The sequence below is a fragment of the Dermochelys coriacea genome, chromosome 3, assembly GCF_009764565.3.
Source record: "Dermochelys coriacea isolate rDerCor1 chromosome 3, rDerCor1.pri.v4, whole genome shotgun sequence".
Lineage (NCBI taxonomy): Eukaryota > Metazoa > Chordata > Testudines > Dermochelyidae > Dermochelys > Dermochelys coriacea.
The window spans coordinates 45657315-45680773 of NC_050070.1; the positions used below are offsets into that span (position 1 = coordinate 45657315).

The window sequence follows — 23459 nt, forward strand, 5'->3', positions numbered from 1 at the left end:
GCCGCAGAGCAGTGTCAGCCTCTGCCTGGAGCTCAAGGAATGAAGTCTGTCTCTCCAGCAGGCTGAGAGACCTGCGGCACCTTGGACAGAGCAACTGCTGGCAGGGACTGGGGGAGCAAGAGGAGCTCCTGGCTGGCTATTGAGACTGGGTAGTTGCAGGCCCTGATGGACGGTGAAGAAGGTGCTAGTGTTATGGAGAAGTGGCCCGGGGAGATAAGACAGTGGTGAGTGATGTGCACTGCGACACCCACCTTTGGTGGTAATAGCAGCTGTGCATTCTGGGATGGCTGTGTTGCAGAGTACAGGCTATACTTTTGTTTAATTGGTAAAACTGATGTTTTAGAACAGTTTAAAGAAGTCAGAATAGACTTAATCCTGCAACCTTTGTAACATGAGTAAGAGTTGCAAGATCAGGACCTATAGCTCTAATGACTCACTTCTTTACAATAAAGTCAAATATAAAAACTGAGGATTAATGCTACAGACACTGTGTTATCTAATATGCTGGTTAGCATATATCATAATATGCATTATCCTCACCATATATTAGTATACATTAAGCACAAATATCGTAACCGTGATATAGCCTAAACTGGCCTATACCACAATCCTGTTCACTTATGCCAAGTATCCCATAACATTATCTGAAGTAAGATTTGGCTTAAGTACACAGGAAAACTGTCAGTATCAGGACATATAATTGTTTCCTCACAACCACAAAAAGGGAGTTACCCTCACAAATGTATTTATCCTGGTACAGACCTAGGAGGGGTCTTCACACCTCTTAGTACCTGGAATGCATGCACTCAGAACAAAGATAAGGATGCATTCTGACCTGGAATGTGTGGGTTCAGAATAAAAGATAAAGGGGGTACATCATGGTATCAGAAACAATTAATCAGCTTTTTTTACCTTGACTCGAGTTTCAGGTGACATACGTAGTACCTTTCTATTGGCAAACAAGCAGGGTCTAAGAAGATGGTTTTCTGAATGTAATTTTGAGGAGCACACCTTCTGTGCAAGGTGAATGTAACACTGCTGCACAGGACTGCTCCTTGGAGACTGGTATCGTATAGAACCTTTCTCCTGTATCATATTAATAAACCTGACTGATATTGGTTATTTGGTCTCTTGAGTATATTTCATAACGAAATAAAGTGTGGTCAAGCACTTTTGACTAGACAGTTTATCAACAGACAGCATTATTGCCCAAACGAGCAAACAACCAAACTCAGCATTATACTTACTAGAAGATGAATCTGCAACTGGTGCTAACTGAACCCTCTGCCCAGCAGAGCCAATTTCCTTCTTCAGAAATGAAGAGACATAACCACCCGTCAACCTGCTCGATCCTGAGTGCTCTGAAAGAATTTGTACATGATCAGAAACACGAAGTCAGTGTGCAAACACACACACACACACCCTACTTTACTGCAGATCTTGTGAAGGTATTTCACAAATGGTGTACTGGTGGGGCACATTGAAGAATGGACAAAATATTTACCTGGTGTAAGTCAGTCAGTGGAGCTATGCTGATTCACACCAGCTGCGGGTCTGGCCTGTTACATACTTATCTGGAAGGCTAGCACCATCACACTGCATGAAACACTAAGGCCTGGTCTGCACTTGGAAGTGAGGTTGACACAACTATGGCTGAGCTCTGCACTTATACCGACCTAACTGCCGGCACAGACACAGCTAGCTACCACTGCTTGGGGAGGCGGAGTTCCTATAGCAATAGAAAACCCTCCTCATCTGTCACTGTAGGAAGTGTCTACACTATGGCGCCACAGCAGCACCACCAGTATAGCACTATATTTATGCTGCCGCAGAGCCATAGTGTAGACATGGCCTCGCAGAGAAGAGAGACACAGCTAAGGGGGCCCAATTCCTGCAGTCTTTCCTTAGAGCTGAGCTTAAATGCACTGAGCACCTACATTAGGGGCCTTTTATTACCTTGCAAGATTAGGCCCTTTGTTGCTAGGCAAAATTCTCATAGAAATCGGTGAGTTACACCAAATTAATGGGAGCAGAAGTGTGTCCCAAAACAGAGTTGGGCAACAGATTTTTTTGGTTTGTTGTTTAAGAATAAAAACAATGTATGGTTTCAACCTGAAACATGTTTTATAATTTTTCAGCAAATCAAAGTTTAAAAAAAAAAAATCTGTGTTTGAAATGTTTCGGTAATATAATCACCAACTTTTTCAGGCAATCAGACACAAGCAGGCGGAGGATTTGTTGTGGTGACGGCTCCTGGATAAGCTTTGGCCTAGGGCACTCACCTCAGATGTGGGACACCTGGCTTCAATTTCCACTTCTGCTTGATGTGGAGAAAAGATTTGAACCTGGTTCTCTCGCATTGCAGGAGAGTGCCCTTGCCAGTGGGCCAGCGGATATTTTAGTATGGTCCCTTTTCAGCCTCTCCTCTTGAAACTATTCCACTTTTTATAAAATAGTAATTGGAGCAGGAACTTGAACCGTCGTGAGTGGCCTGTCTATCAAACTGCAGAGTCATTCTCATTCTCTTTCCCTGGCCAGAGACTATCATTTAGAGTGGTAATTCATAGTAATTGTTTACATTTAAAAAAAAATATTAAGAACTCCCTCATTTACTACAAATAAAGTAACAGGGATTGAAAGGAAAAAAATAAAACCATGAAGAATTAAGATTTTTTTTTTAAGGGACACTGGATTTATTGCTTATTACAACAATCTATAACCCACTAACAGCTTCCCCACCTGCTTCTTTCACCTCTATGACTGGAGGTGTGTAAACAGGCCACTTCTCTTTGAACAGTCTCTTGAAATATGTGCCAACTACTTATGCTAACAATCTGTTCCAGCTTGTATTTAGCAGTGATACTCTGAGGGCTTGTCTACATTTACAGCGCTGCAGCTGTGCCACTCTAGCACTTAGAAAATGCTACTTAGAGGGGTGGGAGGTTTGTATAATTTTTGGTAGTGCCCAGAATGGGTACAAGTCCGGCCCTCCATACCTACCTTGTAAGCAGATATATATTTTTTAAAATAAGGTAAAAATGGACTGGAAACAGTAAGCGTTTAACAGTTTCCCTATATTGCACAATATCACTATCGTAAGAAAAACCATATTTAACTAAGACCATCAACTTTATTAATACTCTTTTGAATACAGAAACCACCAAGCACTCTTGGATCAATAACCCTCAAAAGCAAATACTTTCTAAAATTAAAAGAAAATGTAGCCCCTTCTTTTGTGATATTCTTCAGGAGGTAGCAAACACTTTTCATCATCATTTGGTTCTTGAAATGAAGTCATCCAGGAGACTTGCAACATCCAGTTCAGAGGTAGAGTTCTTATGAATGTGCAGAAATGCCAAGTGATTTAGACATTTTTGGCTCATTACGTTCGCAAATAATTTTTCAGTCTGTGCAGGCAACTGAATGATCACTCAGCGGTGCAGGTTGGAGTTGGAATTGTGTAGAATAATTTCAGGAGAATTGTAACTTCTGACAACATGTCAATCAAGCCTTCGTTTTGTTTCAGAAATTGCTTCACTTCGCTCACCGAATTAAGCTGGCAATTTCTCGATCTGCAAATATCACTTAACATTTCTAAATGAAGAGATAACCTCTCCATTTTAATGTCATTATGGAAAGCTTCACTTATTGGGACAACGTCCTGATTTTAGTCATTTGCTGATCACTTATACGCTTATCCAATTTTACTGCGAATGTAAAGCTTTCCATTGAAAACCTCTGTTCAATGGCAACTTTGCAAACATCAATGAGACCCTCTCCCGTTGGAGTAAGTGGCATCTTCAGAAAGTACTACAGTGCTGTCAGTGTAGACAAACCCTAACTGTTTCCCAGACTTGAAGAAGAGCTCTGTGTAAGCTTGAAAGCTTGTCTCTTGTCATAAAAGATATTACCTCACCCACCTCTCTCTAACCACAAGCTTAAAATCATGCTTCCCTCTGGATTTTTCTTTTTAGCTACAATTGAACAATAGCATCTAATATACTGAAAGAAGATTAATGAGAAAATTTGTTTGATTACTTTATGTATTTGACATCACTTTGTATAGTCAGTTTCATCCATTCTTCCATATAGTCAGCTCTCCCCATTTGTGTGAGTCGCATCATAGTGCATTTAACTTGCATGAATTCAAAAAGAGAAAAACAAGATAACTGTAAATAGTGCAGGCGATTCTGCCTACCATTCCACTCAATGAGCATATGCCCTGGAGTGAGCGTGAGATGGGAGATATGAATCTGCTGTTCCCTCAGTTGGTCTCAGTTCCCGTGTGCCTCTCATAGTGTGAGCATCTCACCGTGCCGAGTGTGATTCTAGTGTTTAAAGATACTGTACATATTTTTCGTACAACATGGCCCCTAAATGCAAGCCAACTACTTCGTCTGGTGCTCAATCGAAGAAACAGTGATCTGTTCCAACGCTGGAAGAAAAACTGGCTGTGTTGGACTTATTGAGAGATGGTGTGTCTGTCGCCAACGTGGAGCGTAAATATGGCCGCAACGAATCTAGCATCCGTGTCCTCAAGATTCGAGAGAGAGAAATTCATCAAGCCGAAGCATCAAGTGCTTCAATAACTGCAAAGGTGATGAACCAGGTGCATGATAAGACTTTAGTGAAGACTGAAAAGGGATTAAACTTATGGCTGGAAGACATGAATTGTAAAACGTGTGCCTATCGATGGAAACACATTGCAAGAAAAGGCTCTTAGCCTCTATGCGCTGTTCAAACCTCCTGCCGAAGGGGGACAGCCTTCTGATGAGAAGGAATACAAAGCCAGCTAAGGTTGGCTTAAACAGTTTTAGGAACTGCTTCAACCTCAAAATGTGAAGACTGCTGGTGAAGCTGCATCTGACAATGAAGAGGCAGCAAAAGCCTACCCCGAACAATTAAAGAAAATTATAGAAGAAAAGGGCTATCTTCCAGAGCAAAGTTTTTAATGCTGACGAGACTGGGCTCTTCTGGAAAAAAATGCCCAACCGCACTTACACTTCGAAATCAGAAAGACAAGCCCCTGGCTTCAAAGCAGCTAAAGACCATGTGACTGTGTTGTTTTGTGGTAATGCAGCAGGCATTTAATAAAGCCAGGCTTGCTCTACAGGGCTGCAAATCCCTGTGCCCTAAAAAACAAGAACAAAAAAATCTCCTGCCTGTGTTCTGGCAATCAAATAAAAATGCTTGGGTGACAGCAGCATTATTTCTGGATTGGTTCCACAAGTGTTTCATTCTGGAGGTCAAGCGGTACCTCAAAGGTAAAGGACTTGACTTTAAAGTGTTGCTGATCGTAGAGAATGCTCCTGGCCACTCTGCAGCACTCCAGTTTGCGCATAACGATATTGAAGTCACCTTTATGCCCACACAATATCACCTCCATCCTCTTGACCAAGGTATGATTCGCTGTTTCAAGGCCACGTACACAAGGCTTACGTTCTCACGGATACATAGTGCTATGGATGCTGATCCCAATGTTAAAGTGATGGAGTGTTGGAAGTCCACCAACATTGCTGATTGCATCATTCATATTAAACAGGCAATGGATGCAATCAAGCCTGAAACAGTCAATGCATGTTGGCGAAACCTATGGAAAGAACGTGTGAATGATTTTAAGGGTTTCCCGACCGTTGATAAAGAAGTGAAACGCATTGTTCAGGTGGCCAGACAAGTGAGTGGTGATGGCTTCATTGACATCCTTGAGGAAGAAATTGAAGAATTAATTGAGAGCCATAGAGAAACATTGACTAATGAAGAGTTAGAGGAACTGATAAAATTGTCTACAGAAGATGAAGATGACGACGATGAACAGGACGAGCCAGCAAGTTGGAATCTTCATAAATTTGCTGAAGTGTTCCAAGCAGCGAAACACTTGACTGATTTAATTTCTGAATACGATCCCTCTATGGAACGAAGCCTCAAAAATCACACGTAGTATTATGGACAATTTGAGATCATATCAAGAAATGTTTGAGCAGCTCAAGAGACAACAGTGACAGCTGCCGATCACCATGTTTTTCAAGGAAAAACAACCAGCAGCAGATGAGCCTACGCAATCAACTTCTCGAGCTGAACCAGAGCCAACTACTTAGTCTACTACTCGCTCTCCGTCACCCAAGCTCTTAGTCACTTCCATCTCCTGGATTGACATCAAGCCCTAACGACTCCCTGTAATTAAAAATCCAGTACTGTAAAATTATATTTTGCATATGTACTCATTATATACAGTACATTACTATATACATTATACATATTTACTGTACAGGGTTGTATACACAAAACCATGTACAGTATACTGTACTTTATGGGCAATTTAAGGGATTTTCAAGGGTAATTTTGACTATACACAATTTTCGCCTTACGCGCTGACTTTAGATTCTAAACTCCCACGTAAGATGCGGCTCCACTGGATAGCAACAGGGAGAGGGGAAAAAATTGGAAATAAGAAAATGATTTCACAAAAACTGGCAAGGGAACTCAGGGATTGGTGTGGTATGTGAAAAGATATTAAACTGATTAGATTTCAAGTTGTCAGTCAAGCTAAACATTGGATAGATCAACTTGCCTTTGGTAGCCTAAGATCCAAAGTGGTTTGGAGTAACTGGGAGGCCATTACAAAAATTTTCACACTGCCCCATTCGCAATTCTCTTAGCCCTGGTCTACACTAGGAGTTGAGGTTGAATTTAGCAACGTTAAATCGATTTAACCCTGCACTCGTCCACACGATGAAGCCTTTTTTTTTTTTTGGACTTAAAGGGCTCTTAAAATTGATTTCCTTACTCCACCTCCGACAAGGGGATTAGCGATGAAATCGGCCTTGCCTGGCCAAATTTGGGGTACTGTGGATGCAATTAGATGGTATTGGCCTCTGGCAGCTATCCCAGAATGCTCCATTGTGACCACTCTGGACAGCACTCTCAACTCAGATGCACTGGCCAGGTAGACAAGAAAAGGCCCGCGAACTTTTGAATTTCCATTTCCTGTTTGGCCAGTGTGGCAAGCTGCAGGTGAGTGCACAGCTCATCATCAGAGGTGACCATGATGGAGTCCCAGAATAGCAAAAGAGCTCCAGCATGGACCGAACAGGAGGTACGGGATCTGATCACTGTATGGGGAGAGGAATCTGTGCGATCAGAACTCCGTTCCAGTTTTCGAAATGCCAAAACATTTGTCAAAAATCTCCCAGGGCATGAAGGACAGAGGCCATAACAGGGACCTGAAGCAGTGCCGTGTGAAACTTAAGGAGCTGAGGCAAGCCTACCAGAAAACCATAAAGGCAAACGGCCGCTCCGGGTCAGAGCCCCAAACATGCCTCTATGATGAGCTGTATGCCATTTTAGGGGGTTCAGCCACCACTACCCCAACTGTGTTGTTTGATTTCTTCAATGGAGATGGAGGCAACACGGAAGCAGGTTTTGGGGATAAGGAAGATGATGATGATTATGAGGTTGTAGATAGCTCACAGCAAGCAAGCAGAGAAACCGGTTTTCCCAACAGCCAAGAATTGTTTCTCACCCTGGACCTGGAGCCAGTACCCCTCAAATCCATTCCAGGCTGCCTCCCAGATCCACCAGGTGGAGAAGGGACCTCTGGTGAGTGTACCTTTTAAAATAGCATACATGGTTTAAAAGCAAGCATGTTTAATGATTTGCCCTGGCATTCGCGGCTCTCCTGGATGTACTCCAAAAGCCTTTGCAAAAGGTTTCTGGGGAGGGCAGCCTTATTGCGTCCACCATGGCAGGACACTTTACCACTCCAGGCCAGTAGCACGCTCTCAGGAATTCTTGTAGAACAAAGTATTGCAGTGTATGTTTGCTGGTGTTCAAACAACATCCGTTCTTTATCTCTCTGTGTTATCCTCAGGAGAATGATATCGTTCATGGTCACCTGGTTGAAATAGGGTGCTTTTCTTAAGGGGACATTCAGAGGTGCCCTTTCCTGTTGGGCTGTTTGCCTGTGGCTGAACAGAAATGTTCCCCGCTGTTAGCCATGGGGAGGAGAGAGGGGTTAGCCACGCAGTGGGGGGAGGCAAAATGCGATCTTGGAACGAAAGCACAAGTGCTATGTATGTAATGTTAACAGCAAGGTTTACCGTGAAAGAGTGTACCCATTGTTCTATAAAATGTGTCTTTTTAAATACCACTGTCCTTTTTTTCCCCCCTCCACCAGCTGCATGTATTTCAAGGATCACAGGATCTTCTCCTTCCCAGAGGCTAGTGAAGATTAGAAGACGAAAAAAAAAACGCACTCGTGATGAAATGTTCTGAGCTCATGCTGTCCTCCCACACTGACAGAGCACAGACGAATGTGTGGAGGCAGACAATGTCAGAGTGCAGGAAAACTCAAAATGACCGGGAGGAGAGGTGGCGGGCTGAAGAGAGTAAGTGGTGGGATGAAGGGAGGGCTGAAGCTGAAAGGTGGTGGCAGTGTGATGAGAGGAGGCAGGATTCAATGCTGAGGATCAAATTAATATGCTCCAGCATATGGTTGAGCTGCAGGAAAGGCAGCTGGAGCACAGACTGCCGCTACAGCCCCTGTGTAACCAATCTCCCTCCTCCCCAAGTTCCATAGCCTCCTCACCCAGATGCCCAAGAATGGGGTGGGGGGGCCTCCGGCCACCCAGCCACTCCACCCCAGAGGATTGCCCAAGCAACAGAAGGTAGGCATTCAATAAGTTTTAAACTTTTAAAGTGCTGTGTGGCCTTGTCCTTCCCTCCTCCACCACCCCTCCTGGGCTACCTTGGCAGTTATCCCCCCTATTTGTGTGATGAATTAATAAAGAATGCATGAATGTGAAGCAACAATGACTTTATTGCCTCTGCAAGCAGTGATCGAAGGGAGGTGGGGAGGGTGGTTAGCTTACAGGGAAGTAGAGTGAACCAAGGGGAGGGGGTTTCATCAAACTTTCACACCGTAGCCTGGCCAGTCACGAAACTGGTTTCAAAGCTTCTCTGACGAGCACCACACCCTCCTGTGCTCTTCTAACCGCCCTGATATCTGGCTGCGCATAACCAGCAACCAGACGATTTGCCTCAACCTCCCACCCCGCCATAAACGTCTCCCCCTTACTCTCACAGGTATCGTAGAGCGCACAGCAAGCAGTAATAACAGTGGGAATATTGGTTTTGCTGAGGTCTGAGTCAGTAAACTGCGCCAGCGTGCTTTTAAACATCCAAATGCCCATTCTACCACCATTCTGCACTTGCTCAGCCTGTAGTTGAACAGCTCCTGACTACTGGCAAGGCTACCTGTGTATGGCTTCATGAGTGACAGCATTAAGGGGTAGGCTGGGTCCCCAAGGATAACTATAGGCATTTCCACATCCCCAACAGTTATTTTCTGGTCGGGGAAGTAAATCCCTTCCTGCAGCCATTTAAACAGACCAGAGTTCCTGAAGATGTGAGCGTCATGAACCTTTCCTGGCCATCCCACGTTGATGTTGGGGAAACGTCCCTTGTAATCCACCAGTGCTTGCAGCACCATTAAAAAGTACCCCTTTCGGTTTATGTACTGGCTGCCCTGGTGGTCCGGTCCCAAGATAGAACGCATATCCCTATCCCTCACCACAGTTAGGGAATCCCATTGCAGCAAAGCCATCCACTATGACCTGCACATTTCCCAGAGTCACTACCTTTGATAGCAGCAGCTCAGTGATTGCGTTGGCTACTTGGATCACAGCAGCCCCCCAGTAGATTTGCCCACTCCAAATTGATTCCCGACTGACTGGTAGCTGTCTCGCGTTGCAAGCTTCCACAGGGCTATTGCCACTCTCTTCTCAACTTGAGGGCTGCTCTCATCTTGGTATTCATGCGCTTCAGGGCAGGGGAAAGCAAATCACAAAGTTCCATGAAAGTGTCCTTATGCATGCGAAAGTTTTGCAGCCACTGGGAATCGTCCCAGATATGCAACGCTATGTGATCCCACCACTCTGTGCTTGTTTCCCGGGCCAGAATCGGTGTTCCACCGCATTAACCCGTTAGCACCATGATGCCCACATTGCCAGAGCCCATGCTTTGAGAGAAGTCTGTGTCCACGTCCTCATCACTCTCGTCACCGCACTGACGTCGCCTACTCACCCAGTTTCGCTTTGCCAGGTTCTGGTGCTGCATATACTGCTGGATAATGCACGTGGTGTTTAATGTGCTCCTAATTGCTAAAGTGATCTGAGCAGGCTCCATGCCTGCTGTGGTATGGCGTCTGCACAGAAAAAAGGCGCGGAACGATTGTCTGCCGTTGCTCTGACGGAGGGAGGGGTGACTGACGACATGGCTTACAGGGAATTAAAATCAACAAAGGGGGTGGCTTTACATCAAGGAGAAACAAAAACAACTGTCACACAGAATGGCCCCCTCAAGGATTGAACTCAAAACCCTGGGTTTAGCAGGCCAATGCTCGACCCACTAAACTATCCCTGCCTCTGGAATTTCAGGCAGGATTGAATCTCCATTAAAGTTTTCAAGGTGCCCCTGACAGACCTCACCAGAACGATTGTCGGCCGTTGATTTCACGGAGGGAGGGAGGGGGCAGCAAATGAATACAAAACAAATCTGGTCTATTTCTTGTTTTGATCCACTCCATCTATCTTTTACATCTTTGGCTGGCAGCAGACGGTGCAGTAGGACTGCAAGCCATCCACATCTCCTGGCTGCTTGGCAGAAGATGGTGCAATAGGACTGCTAGCCATCCTCATCTCCTACCCGCTCACCATAAGTTGGTACAATAGGATTGACTGCAGAACTAAAGAGAATAACCTGGTCGAGTCACTCCTAATTTAGTCCCTGCGCCCATGTCTGCCCAGGCACTCCTGACTGACCTTACCGAGGCGGCCAGGAGTACCTTGGACATGACGACGATGGTTTTCAGGCCTATTGCAGTGACTGCTACCACAAGGCAATGGGTTACTGCTGCTGTGTAGCAATGCAGTACCGCGTCTGCCAGCACCCAGGAGACATACGGTGACAGTGAGCTGAGCGGGCTCCATGCTTGCCGTGGTATGACGTCTGCACAGGTAACTCAGGAAAAAAAAGCGCGAAACGATTGTCTGCCGTTGCTTTCACAGAGGGAGGCAGGGAGGGCTTTACGACATGTACCCAGAACCACCCGCAACAATGGTTTTTGCCCCATCAGGCATTGGGATGTCAACCCAGAATTCCAATGGGCGGCGGAGACTGCAGGAACTGTGGGATAGCTACCCACAGTGCTACACTCCGGAAGTCGACGCTAGTCTCGGTACTGTGGAAGCACTCCGCCGAGTTAATGCACTTAGAGCATTTTGTTTGGGGACACATACAATTGACTATATAAAAACGATTTCTAAAAAAGACTTCTATAAATTCGACCTAATTTCGTAGTGTAGACATACCCTTAGAATGTCTGAACACCACTTCTTACCTGAATTCATTCCATTAACCCCTCCTCCCACACCTGAAGCTTTTCCAGGCAAATTAGATGTGGGCCATGGTTTAGACGGAATAGAATCCTTGCTTGAACTGGAGACTATGCTATTCCTTGTGCTTATCCCTGTTGGGAAAAGAAAAAAGATAATTAACCGTTAAGAAATCCTTGTCATACACAATTATTATGCAGCTTTGCACTTGTATATAAATGGAGCAGGTGTTTGCCCCAGTGACCTTAGCCAAAAATCTCTCCATATTCTACTATTCAGCATCTATCTACTTGCTTATCACTGGTGTTACATGGACCCTGTTCCTGCAAAGATAACCACATGTTTAGGCCCTCGCAACTGTACTTAGTCTTACTGAAGTCAGTGAGAGTCCATTTCAGAATAAGGATCCAGATATTTATATACTTTTCCTAATCATACAAGGGGATCTAGAGTGCTTTGGTATCCTGGCGGGTGAACAATGCTACATAAATGTAAATTGTTCTTATTAAATACAGCATTTTATGCTAATATCTGGTTACCATTTTAAGCACTCAAATTAGGAAAGGCAATTTAAGGTTATCACAATACCCTATTCTACTTTGCTATCTGTGTAGTTTACACTGAAGTCAGTGAGAGTTGTGCGCCCCTTTAGGGTCTTTGGGACAGAGTCCGTTTGTGTATATATAATTTTATGTGGGGTGCCTAATGCACATTTGGCCACGATACAATAAATTCTATGCAATAAAAGATTAGGGATGATTGTATTAAGATCTACATCTAGCATCATAACTAGTAATCCCAAAAATTCCATTAAAACACTGAGTGTTCAAAATTGTAACCTTTATCTTACAATTACATGCACATTTGTATTTAAGGGAAGAAAAAAATAATTAAGACCCAGTCTGCTACCATCAAAATTAGAGCTCACAAAGTTTCAGCTTTTTTTTTTTTTTTTTTTTTTTTTTTTTTAAAGAACACCGAAACAATTCACAAATTTGGCAAATAGTTTCAACCACAAAACCAAAGTTTTCTGAAATGTAGAAGTGATTTGTTTAGAATAAAATCAGAAATGACATTCCATGTCAAAAATAAAGTCCTACCAACTTAACATTCAAAACATTCCATTTCAACCCAAACAAGTTTTGTTGAGAAAAAACTGAATCAGTTGTGGTTTGAAACAAACTGAATTTTTCGTTTGGCCTCCAAACTAAAAAATCAATTACTCAGCTCAAAGCCTAATACAGTAGCTTTGCCCCCAACATTCACGTGGAATCCCACTGACTGACTACCTTGTTGCACTGTGTTCTGCCAGAAATGCATAGCTGAAATCTTATAACTGTGGAATTCCACAGGGAAACTCAGTCAAAATAAATTCAGTAAAAACAGGACATCATGAGCTGCTTATTTTCCTGCTGGATGCTTACAAACACACGTGTGAGGTGTCTAGAACCAGTGTTTAATTTATACCAGATCCTGCCAGGGCTGAGCCCTGGCACCTCTAGGCTTGGGAGTTCATAGCCTCAGCACCTATAGGCTTGCTGCATTAGTTATGAATGTAACCAAAGTGCTTGAGCCCCAGAATTTCTTTCATTACAAAGTAAGCAGGAACCTTGTCTGGAACCTTGTGACATGAATGGACAAGAGAGGGCCCAATCTTATAGTGACACAAATAAGGACATCTTATTCCCAGTGAAGGCTATGCCTCAAGAGAATCGTGTGTGTGTGTGTGTGTGTGTGTGTGTGTGTGTGTATGCACATGCACTTGGATTCTGTCCCATTGCTGGTGCCAGCATACTGAGGATAAGCAGACCCAAAGGCAGGTGACTCCCCTGCATAAAAGTAGGGTTTGATTCCACACATTGGGCTGCTTTAATACACTGCAGGGTGCACTTGGTTCCTGCCCTGGGCAGTAGGAAAGTTAATGCCAACCTGATATCACTTAGCATTTACTGCTGCTAGTATTATATTACTAGTATTATATATTCACTAGGCATCTTGGGGGTATGCTCCTCCTCCCATGCAGAAGATCAGCCACTCTTGGGAGCATAAGGCAGAGCCTGGCACATCAGCTGGGCACATTTCCTAGCATATTCTTGTGTGCTAAAGAGCTATTTTGCATGACTTCTTATGCTGTATGGGAGAGCTGCTCCTGACACCTTATCCCTTTTTAGCATACCAGTGGGCAGGATTTACCTCTGTTTCTGGCATGCTAGACCCTGCTCTCTTTGTTGTAAGCCTCTTTCCATTACCAAGGTAGCCCCTTCCCACCCCAGTGTTCTCTCTTTTCTTTAAAGAAATAGCCCTTCCTCTGAGTCAAAGATAAAGCCCAAAGTATCCATTACCATTTCCCACACCACTGAAAGATCAAGAAAATATTTCCTACTAACCAGGTAAATACCTAGAATGTTTCAAGTAATGCTGCTTGGCTGCAGAAACTCGCAAGGTGGGTGTGTCCTGCCGTGGAAAGGACACATGGGAAGGGGCGCTGTTGCCAGAACCTAGATTGTCTGAGAGCTTCAGATCCAAAATGCTTTCAAACCTGTACCAAGAGAAATCACCATGCTCAGCCCCAAGCTCAAAGCTTACACTTCATCCACATGGAGTGTTCCTTTCACCTCACCTCCACAAATTATTTGTTCAAAATGGGCTTGGTGCTATACAGATAAAGGAAGACATTGCATAACATAGGCAAAGTGCCTAAGGGTATGTTTATGCTGCATTGTAAACTGGAGTCTGAGAGACCCAGGCTTGTGGACTCAGTGTTCCGAAGTCTGCACTTCAGTGTTCATGCTGCTTTGTAAACCTGGGCTTAGCTGGACCTGGGGCTCACAGACATACTTACAAGTCTGTACTGCACTAGGCAGACTGTCAGTCTGTGGCCTGAGATGCATCCGCACAACGGAATGACAAGGCTTGGACCCAAGTCCTAGGGGTCTCAGATTGACCCTCCCCTTCCCCCCGAAGCAGAGTCCGAGGACCCAGGTCCTGAGTATTTGTTGATTCATGTCAGAATGATGTGTGTGCGCATATGTATGTACAGAAGGGGGCTTGGGCTCAAACATGAGTCAGAGCCCAGGCGTAGTGTGCAGTGCAGACATAGAATATCAGGGTTGGAAGGGAGCTCAGGAGGTCATCTAGTCCAACCTCCTGCTCAAAGCAGGACCAATCCCCAATTTTTGCCCCCGATCCCTAAATGGCCCCCTCAAGGATTGAACTCACAACCCTGGGTTTACCAGGCCAATGCTCAAACCACTGAGCTATCCCTCCTCCCATACCTATAATCAGTATAATTACATCATTCAGGGGTGTGAAAAAGCCATACTCCTGAGCGAGTTAACTCCCCATGTAGACAGCGCTGTTGATAGACGAAGCAGCTTTTCTGTTAGTGTAGGACAGTGGTCCCCAAACTTTTTACTTCGTGCCCCCTTACCCCGTTCATGCCCCCCTCCCTGGAGCTGGGTTACAGCTCTGGGAAGTGGGGGACGCAGACAAGGTAAGGGGGCCGAGGCTGGGGACACAGATGGGGGCAGGGGCTGGGTTGGGAGCAGAGCCTTAGCCAGCAGGCGCAGGGCCAGTGGTTAGGGGCTGGTGTCAGGAGTGGAGCTGGGTGACGCTCTCCCCCTGCGGGGTCTGGCCCAGGCCCCAGCCATGCCCCCCCGAATATTCCTCTGCATTCCTGTAGGGGGGCATACCCCACAGTTTGAGGGCCTCTGGTATAGGACATCTTCACTTAAATGCTACAGCTGCATTGATGCAGCTGTGCCAATGCAGTGCTTTAAATGTAGCCCTGCCTTTAGAGAGCTTAAGTTTTTGCCATTGACCCAGAGCCAAGGAAACTGGAAACCTGATTCAGATATATATAATACCGCTCATAATACGTTACACACTAAGATGGATCAAAGATGAAGTGGTAAAGATACATTTTGAGAGATTGGCACTGAAAGACTTATAGATTCATAGATACTAAAGGTCAGAAGGGACCATTATGATTATCTAGTCCGACCTCCTGCACATCGCAGGCCACAGAATCTCACCCACCCACTCCTGCGAAAAACCTCACCTATGTCTGAGCTATTGACATCCTCAAATCATGGTTTAAAGTCTTCAAGGAGCAGAGAATCCTCCAGCAAGTGACCCATGCCCCATGCTACAGAGGAAGGCGAAAAACCGCCAGGGCCTCTTCCAATCTGCCCTGGACGAAAATTCCTTCCCGACCCCAAATATGGTGATCAGCTAAACTCTGAGCATATGGGCAAGATTCACCAGCCACATACCCAGGAAAGAATTTTCTGTAGTTATTCAGATCCCACCTCATCTAACATCCCATCACAGGTCATTAGGCCTATTTACCATGAATATTTAAAGATCAATTAATTACCAAAATCTCCTCCATAAACTTATCGAGTTTAATCTTAAAGCCAGATAGATCTTTTGCCCCCACTGCTTCCCTTGGAAGGCTATTCCAAAACTTCACTCCTCTGATGGTTAGAAACCTTCGTCTAATTTCAAGTCTAAACTTCCCAATGACCAGTTTATAGCCATTTGTTCTTGTGTCCACATTGGTACTGAGATTAAATAATTCCTCTCCCTGTCCAGTATTTATCCCTCCGATATATTTATAGAGAGCAATCATATCTCCCTTCAGCCTTCTTTTAGTTAAGCTAAACAAGCCAAGCTCCTTGAGTCTCCTTTCATAAAACAAGTTTTCCATTCCTCGGATCATCCTAGTAGCCCTTCTCTGTACCTGTTCCAGTTTGAATTCATCCTTCTTAAACATGGGAGACCAGAACTGCACACAGTATTCCAGGTGAGGTCTCACCAGTGCCTTGTATGACGGTACTAAAACCTTCTTATCACTACTGGAAATACCTCGCCTGATGCATCCCAAGACCACATTAGCTTTTTTCACGGCCATATCACATTGGCGGCTCATAGTCATCCTATGATCAACCAATACTCCAAGGTCCTTCTCCTCCTCCGTTACTTCTAATTGATGCGTCCCCAGTTTATAACTAAAATTCTTGTTATTAATCCCTAAATGCATAACCTTACACTTCTCACTATTAAATTTCATCCTATTACTATTACTCCAGCTTACAAGGTCATCCAGATCCTCCTGTATGATATCCCAGTCCTTCTCTAAATTGGCAATACCTCAAAGCTTTGTACTATCCGCAAACTTTATTAGTACACTCCCACTTTTTGTGCCAAGGTCAGTAATAAAAAGATTAAATAAGATTGGTCCCAAAACTGATCCCTGCGGAACTCCACTGGTAACCTCCCTCCAGCCTGACAGTTCACCTTTCAATATGGCCTGCTGTAGTCTCCCTGTTAACCAATTCCTTACCCACCTTTCAATTTTCATATTGATCCCCATCTTTTCCAATTTAACTAATAATTCCCCATGTGGCACGGTATCAAATGCCTTACTGAAAACTAGGTAAACTAGATCCACAGCGTTTCCTTTGTCTAAAAATCTGTTACTTTCTCAAAGAAGGAGATCAGGTTAGGTTGGCATGATCTACCTTTTGTAAAACCATGTTGTATTTTGTCCCATTTACCAGTGACTTCAATGTCCTTAACTACTTTCTCCTTCAAATTTTTTTCCAAGACCTTGCATACTACATATGTCAAACTAACAGGCCTGTAGTTACATGGATCACTTTTTTTTCTCCTTTCTTAAAAATAGGAACTATGTTAGCAATTCTCCAATCATACGGTACAACCCCTGAGTTTACAGATTCATTAAAAATTCTTGCTAATGGGCTTGCAATTTCAGGTGCCAATTCCTTTAATATTCTTGGATGAAGATTATCTGGGCCCCCGATTTAGTCCCATTAAGCTGTTCGAGTTTCGCTTCTACCTCAGATATGGTAATATCTACCTCCATATCCTCATTCCCATTTGTCATACTACCATTATCCCCAAGATCCTCTTTAGCCGTAATAAAGACTGAGGCAAAGCATTTGTTTAGATATTGGACCATGCCTAGATTATCCTTGACCTCCACTCCATCCTCAGTGTTTAGCGGTCCCACTTCTTTCTTTGTTTTCTTCTTATTTATATGGCTATAGAACCTTTTACTATTGGTTTTAATTCCCTTTGCAAGGTCCAACTCTACTTGACTTTTAGCCTGTTTCACTTTATCCTTACATGTTCTGACCTCAATAAGGTAGCTTTCCTTGCTGATCCCTCCCATTTTCCACTCCCTGTATGCTTTCTGCTTTTTCTTAATCACCTCTCTGAGATGCTTGCTCATCCAGCTTGGTCTACAACTCCTGCCTATGAATTTTTTCCCCTTTCTTGGGATGCAGGCTTCCGATAGCTTCAGCAGCTTTGATTTAAAGTAATCCCAGGCCTTCTCCTTCACAAGCTAAGCATATTTGTCAGAGAAAATATCGAACAGAAGTGTAGGGCCCTAGTGCAAGAAATCAGAGAGGCTGTTCTAAGCATAAGGGACAGCATGGAAAAATCTAAAAGTCAAGAACCAAGAGGGAGTACAAATGTAGAGAATCCATTACCGGCACTACAGTTAGGCAGAGAGAGCACAGGGAGAAAGTGCTAAGGTGCAAGAGGAGATGTAGGGGGAAATGAAAGCAAATATGTAGTTGGGATGGGGTGAGAAGAGGAGACATCAACTTACCTACAAAGAGCTTCATCACTCTGTCGCCTCTTGTTTTTCAGATCAGTTCTGGTGAGGGAAGAGCTAAAATCAAAGTCTTCCAAGTCATCCCACTCTTCAGAACCTTTCATTATTCTAGTAATGTGTCCCCATCTTCGCCTAGTCTTTGGTTTAAGTTCACCATTCGTGTTCTCTGTCCCAATCGGTATTTTCTGTTATTACGAAGAAGAAAACCAAAACATTTGTCATACAGAGCTATGGAATTATGAGGAGGGAAATCAAAAACACAGTTTTTCCTTCACAAAGCAAGTGGTGATCTTGCTGTAGCAGCATAAATCCCCTTCAGCCCCACTAATATACCGAGGACCTGCGCTGTAACACACAGGTGTTCATACTAGCTTCTGCATCTCCTCCTGCCTTGATAGAGAGTCCTCACTGACAGAAGAATGGAACTCTTAAGTCTCTTTCAGCTCTAATTTCCATACTTCTTTCACTATAGAGCCTACAAAAAGTGATCGGCTTATGTTGAATTTTTAGCCCCAGACTCAACTTGTGGGTGCAAAATTGCATGTACGTTCATGTGCTTGCAGTTCAGTGCCAGTGCCTGCATTAAAATTTGTCTTAATAGATTTTGCAGGTGAAAATTCTGACACTTGCTTCCTTGCAGCTGTTAATGTGCATATACATGTTTGCACTTTGTGCAATTTTGCATATGCACAAGGTGAAGGTCACGTATAAGTTCTGCTGAAGACTTGGCTCTTAGTTTCAATACTCGTGGGCCCAATTCTCTTCTAACTTGGGCCTGAGTCTCATTTACACCAAGACCACTTTACATCACGCTGGCAGTGTAAAATGGCTTGACGTGAGTAAGCTACAGTTACATCGTCTTTAAGGCCACTTTACAAAGCCAGAACACAGTAAAGTGGTCTTGGAGTAAGAAAGAATTGGGCCCACCTATTTGTTTTACGCCAAAAAACTCCACCCACTTCAGTGGAGCTGCTCTCAGTTTACACCAGCATGAGATGCGGGCCAAGCTAGTCTTTATTCCTATTTCTCTCCTTTTTATTAAAAAAGGTACAAAGATGGCACTGTTGGTTTAAGGTACCACAAAAAAAAAATCCAATTAAGGAAAAATGCACAAAGTCATGAGCAAGTTTATCACTTATCCCAGACTCCTCCTCACCTGCTGAGGAACTTGACTACGAAGTGCTGGCAGATGCACCTGAGCAGGCTCGTCCTCTCTTAACTGGGTCACGTGGTCAGTCACCAAGCAGTCTGCTTTATATGGGTACATGAGGTACTGGGAAGACTGGCTTTGCTGGAATGGTCTAGATGAGAGACGGACATGGGGTTTTGGAGGGGGTTGTGCAGGAGGAACAGGTTTAACATGGTGCAGTGCTGCTTCATCATGGAGTTCTTTCGGCTGCTTGCCCAGTTCCTGAATGCAGGGAGAAGTGCCCAGTGCATGCCCAACCTGGAAGTAGGGATATCGAAGTGCCTAAAATACAATAAACGCATCAGTATTCAACAGGGGAAGCCAGAATTGCTGACTTAGCTTAGTCATATGAGACAGCTCCCATGTTACCTTCCCCTCTTCCCTTTCCCATGTGTTAGAGCAGGGGTAGGCAACGCGAGCTGATTTTCAGTGGCACTCACACTGCCCGGGGCCTGGCCACCAGTCCTGGGAGCTGTGCATTTTAATTTAATTTTAAATGAAGTTTCTTAAACATTTAAAAAACCTTATTTATTTTACATACAACAATAGTTTAGTTATATATTACAGACTTATAGAAGCCTTCTGAAAACATTAAAACTTATTACTGGCACGCGAAACCTTACATTAGAATGAATAAATGAAGACTCGGTACACCACTTCTGAAAGGTGGCTGACCCCTGTGTTAGAGACAATCGAGATAGGACTCTGTACAACACATCCTACTGCTTCAGGTTAGAGTAAGTTCTAGTGACAGCTTAACCTCTATGCAAAAGCTTGTCTATGTAATGCAAGAGTAGTTAAAAAAAGGCTTCATACTAGCCTTTTTTGGTACAGTGGCAATATACTAATATTTACTTTAGTAGTGCAGTAGTGTGCAAAGGCCCAAAAGGATCAGGCACTGCACAGTAAGTAAGAGAAATAACATCCTCCAGAACTGAAGACTTTTAAATGTGTAGCTGTAATCAACAAATAATTGTCACTTTGTGCTAGCAGATTTCTTTTCAATCATATGCCCAACTTGTATTTGATTCTGGGAGATACCAGCATTCCGAATTCTTGAAATATATGTCATGTAGCTATGACAGTCTTGCTCTGCTTTACAAGTAACTAAGTAGTTACTGCTGGGGTGCAATAGTGTGCTTCTGCCAACTAGAACAGGCTTTCAACATCTCCCTTCCTCACAAATTCCCCACGGCATTACAATCTTGTCTCATTTGTTTTGCAAGTTCCATTTGCTTGTAATTATTAATACTAAATCATCTGAAAACAGTTTAGCTTGTCCTCCCGTTCAAGTTTCCCCTCTCCCTCAATTTTACTTTGTAACTGCATTATTTAATTCTACAGATTTTTGAATGAAAGACTTTATGCAAAATAAGGGCCCAATCTTGCTCCCAATGAACTCCCTGGGAGCTTTGACCTAAAGTTGGGTCTATCCATCAAATGCTTGTTTCATTACATAGGGACCTATCGTGCACAGCATTGAATTCCCTTAATTGCCATTGAAGTTAGGCTAACTCATTATCTGCAATATTGACTATTTAAAGCCCATCATTCAAACTGCTGAGCATCCTCACCTCCTTCTGATTTGCAAAAGAAAGCTCTTACTAAGATTAAATTAATAGATTATAAAGCCAGAAAAGAGCTTTGTGATCATCTAGTCAAGCCTCCTGAACAACACAGGCCATAGGATTTCCTTGAATTAATTTCTGTTTGAACTAGGGCATCTATCTTTTAGAAAGACATCTTGATTTAAAAATTGCCAGTGACTGAGAATCCACCACAACCCTTCGAAAATTGTCCCAATGTTTAATTACTCTCATCATAAAAAAAAAATGTACACCTTATTTCCAGCCTGAATTTCTCTAGCCACAATTTCCAGCCTTTGGACCTCATTAGATATCTTGGTTTTCTAGACCAAAGATCCTGTTAATACATTTCTGTGTCCTGTTTAGACTGATCAAGTCACCCCTTAACTTTCTCTTCCTTAAGCTAAACAGATTGAGCTCCTTAAGTCTTATCAGGCATGTTTTAAAACCTGTGGCTCTTGTCTGCACCCTCTCCAATTTACAGCCACAAGGGTAATTAATGACAGTCTGGGCAAAGGTTGAGCGCAACTGAATATAACTATCAGCTGCACAAAGACATAGTAAAGAAAAAGGAAAACAAACCTGACTAGCTGTTGGTCGCTTTTTGGGGTCCCATTGTAGCATGTCTCGCATGAGCTGAACTGCCTCACTGCCAGCATTAGGAATTAGGGTCTTTAGGTTGTTAGGTACACACTGGGGCAGGCGAAAATTCATGGTACCTGCAAGTTGGTAGCCTTCAGGCCAATCGTTCTGAAAGAATCAGTAATCTGATCACTGAAAAACCCAACCATAAAGAGCTCTGATGTCTAAGTACCAATACTGTTCACTTTCAGCTCCTCTCATCAACCATCTTAGAGTTCTCTACAGGTTTAATTAATTAATCTCAAAACACTGCTGTGACAATTAAAAAAAACAAAACAAAACAAAAAACAAACAGAAAAATCACACACCAGGTCAATGCCACAAATGGGGGCAGAAGAGACTGTCCATCCCCCATTTATTCTGGCCACTGAACCAGAACAGACATGTACACTCAACTGTAAATGAGCCTCTAATTCCATAGAAAGGGCTTGAGGACATTGGAAATTTCAAATAATTGTTATCTGATAAAATTCTTCCTTTCTGGACATGTCTTTTCTAACGTCACAATTTTCAAGGGTATAAATTTTAACTGTTGACTTGCCAGATAATACAAGTTTTGTTATTTCATCTCTTAGATCAGTACTAGACTATAGCAACAAGTATGAAGAGAATAAAAAGTGACATTTATCTTATATCCTAGCCATAGTATCATTGATGCACTAAGCAATACACATTGAAGACGTGGATCTCACTTAGCTACCTTTTTTGGTGTCCCCAGTACTTGGCAAATCTTGAAAATAGTATCTATTTCACTGGCACCAGGGAAGAGAGGCCTTAACGTGTAAACCTCTGCCATTATACAGCCGACAGCCCAGATATCAATGGGAGAACTATAGCTGGTGGACCTCAGAAGAACTTCAGGAGCCCTATACCTATAAAAACAGCAGTTTATAGCATTCACAAATCAAACAAGTACTGCATAACATGGTTACCTCAAGTGGGACAGCCCGTGATTTTTCATTCTCTGCCTCTCTGGAGACAGAAAGCATCTTTTAAAGGACTCCCAGCAACCCCCATACAATGCAGAAGACTGGATCTCTTTTAGAGTCAGGGTTTGAAGTGACACAATATTCCCAGAATGCCCCATCAGATACTTCCATTTTTCCTTAGACACTGCACATCATGAAACACTTTAAGAGCTGAAGGCCCAAACCTGTGAGGTAATGCTCAACACTCCTACTCCCACAAAGTCAATGAGAGTAGAAAAGGCCAAGCGCTTTGCAGAACGGGGCTCTATGTACAAAGTACAGATTTATTCTCAGCAACTGAAGTTGTATGGCAATTTTCCTTGCACTTCCATTGCTTTTTTTAAAGTTGATTTTCAGTGAGAACATTTTTTTTAACACAAGCTATGCTGAAGATTTAGGTCATCACCGACAAGGTTCAAACCCTGCTTATCAGGAAAAAAAACCCCAGTGTTCCCGCCTTTGGTCCTTTGTCTCAGATTGAAATAAATTTGAAAGTTCAGAGATGTGTTTGGCCAACTCCTCTTTACTGAAGCAAGATGTTAGGTTTTGTCTCAGCCAGGCACATGGGCTGATGAAGAAAGTTGACAACAAAGTATGGATGCTTTTGGTTTAAGATTAGAAGGATGAGTGGGAGTCATCTGTTAGTATTAGGTGCGCATGGCACGAATCATTGATTAAAGTTGGTTCTTTTGTCTTCCTTTTCCCTGCTTGCTTTTACACTAACTGTTTCACACCCCCATGCTATTTCTCAGAGCCCAACCAGAGCAGCACTACTAGTGCTGTAACAGCCTTTTCAGTAGCTCTGTAGTGATTGTGGTGGCCCCGGACCACTGCTGGTTTTGGAGACTATTCTTCATATGCACAGTAGATTAAGCAATATCCATTAATTTCAACTATGCTACTGTCATTTGTCTGTACATCCATTCTCTTACACATTTTGAAGTCTTTTGGTTATGCTAAATAAATGTGATGCACTGATTTTATGGACCAACAATGACATCATTCTTCGCTTAAGTTAAAGTTTTGTCTTGTCTA

General features: G+C 43.3%; 1 protein-coding gene across 6 annotated transcripts in view; it reads right to left on the reverse strand.

Moving 5' to 3' along the window:
• CILK1 (ciliogenesis associated kinase 1) overlaps positions 1-23459 on the reverse strand; it is a 51364-nt gene that overhangs the window by 4985 nt on the left and 22920 nt on the right. For 4 of the 6 annotated variants that reach the window (XM_043510366.1, XM_038393764.2, XM_038393761.2 and 1 more), the window contains 7 exons: positions 22157-22328; positions 21397-21564; positions 19196-19510; positions 18034-18224; positions 13778-13929; positions 11396-11524; positions 1248-1361 (listed from right to left, as the gene is read on the reverse strand). In XM_043510366.1, coding sequence (XP_043366301.1) covers positions 1248-1361; positions 11396-11524; positions 13778-13929; positions 18034-18224; positions 19196-19510; positions 21397-21564; positions 22157-22328 — 1241 coding nt within the window. The remainder of the gene's footprint in view (positions 1-1247; positions 1362-11395; positions 11525-13777; positions 13930-18033; positions 18225-19195; positions 19511-21396; positions 21565-22156; positions 22329-23459) is intronic. The other 2 variants (XM_043510368.1, XM_043510367.1) reach the window with 2 other exon arrangements.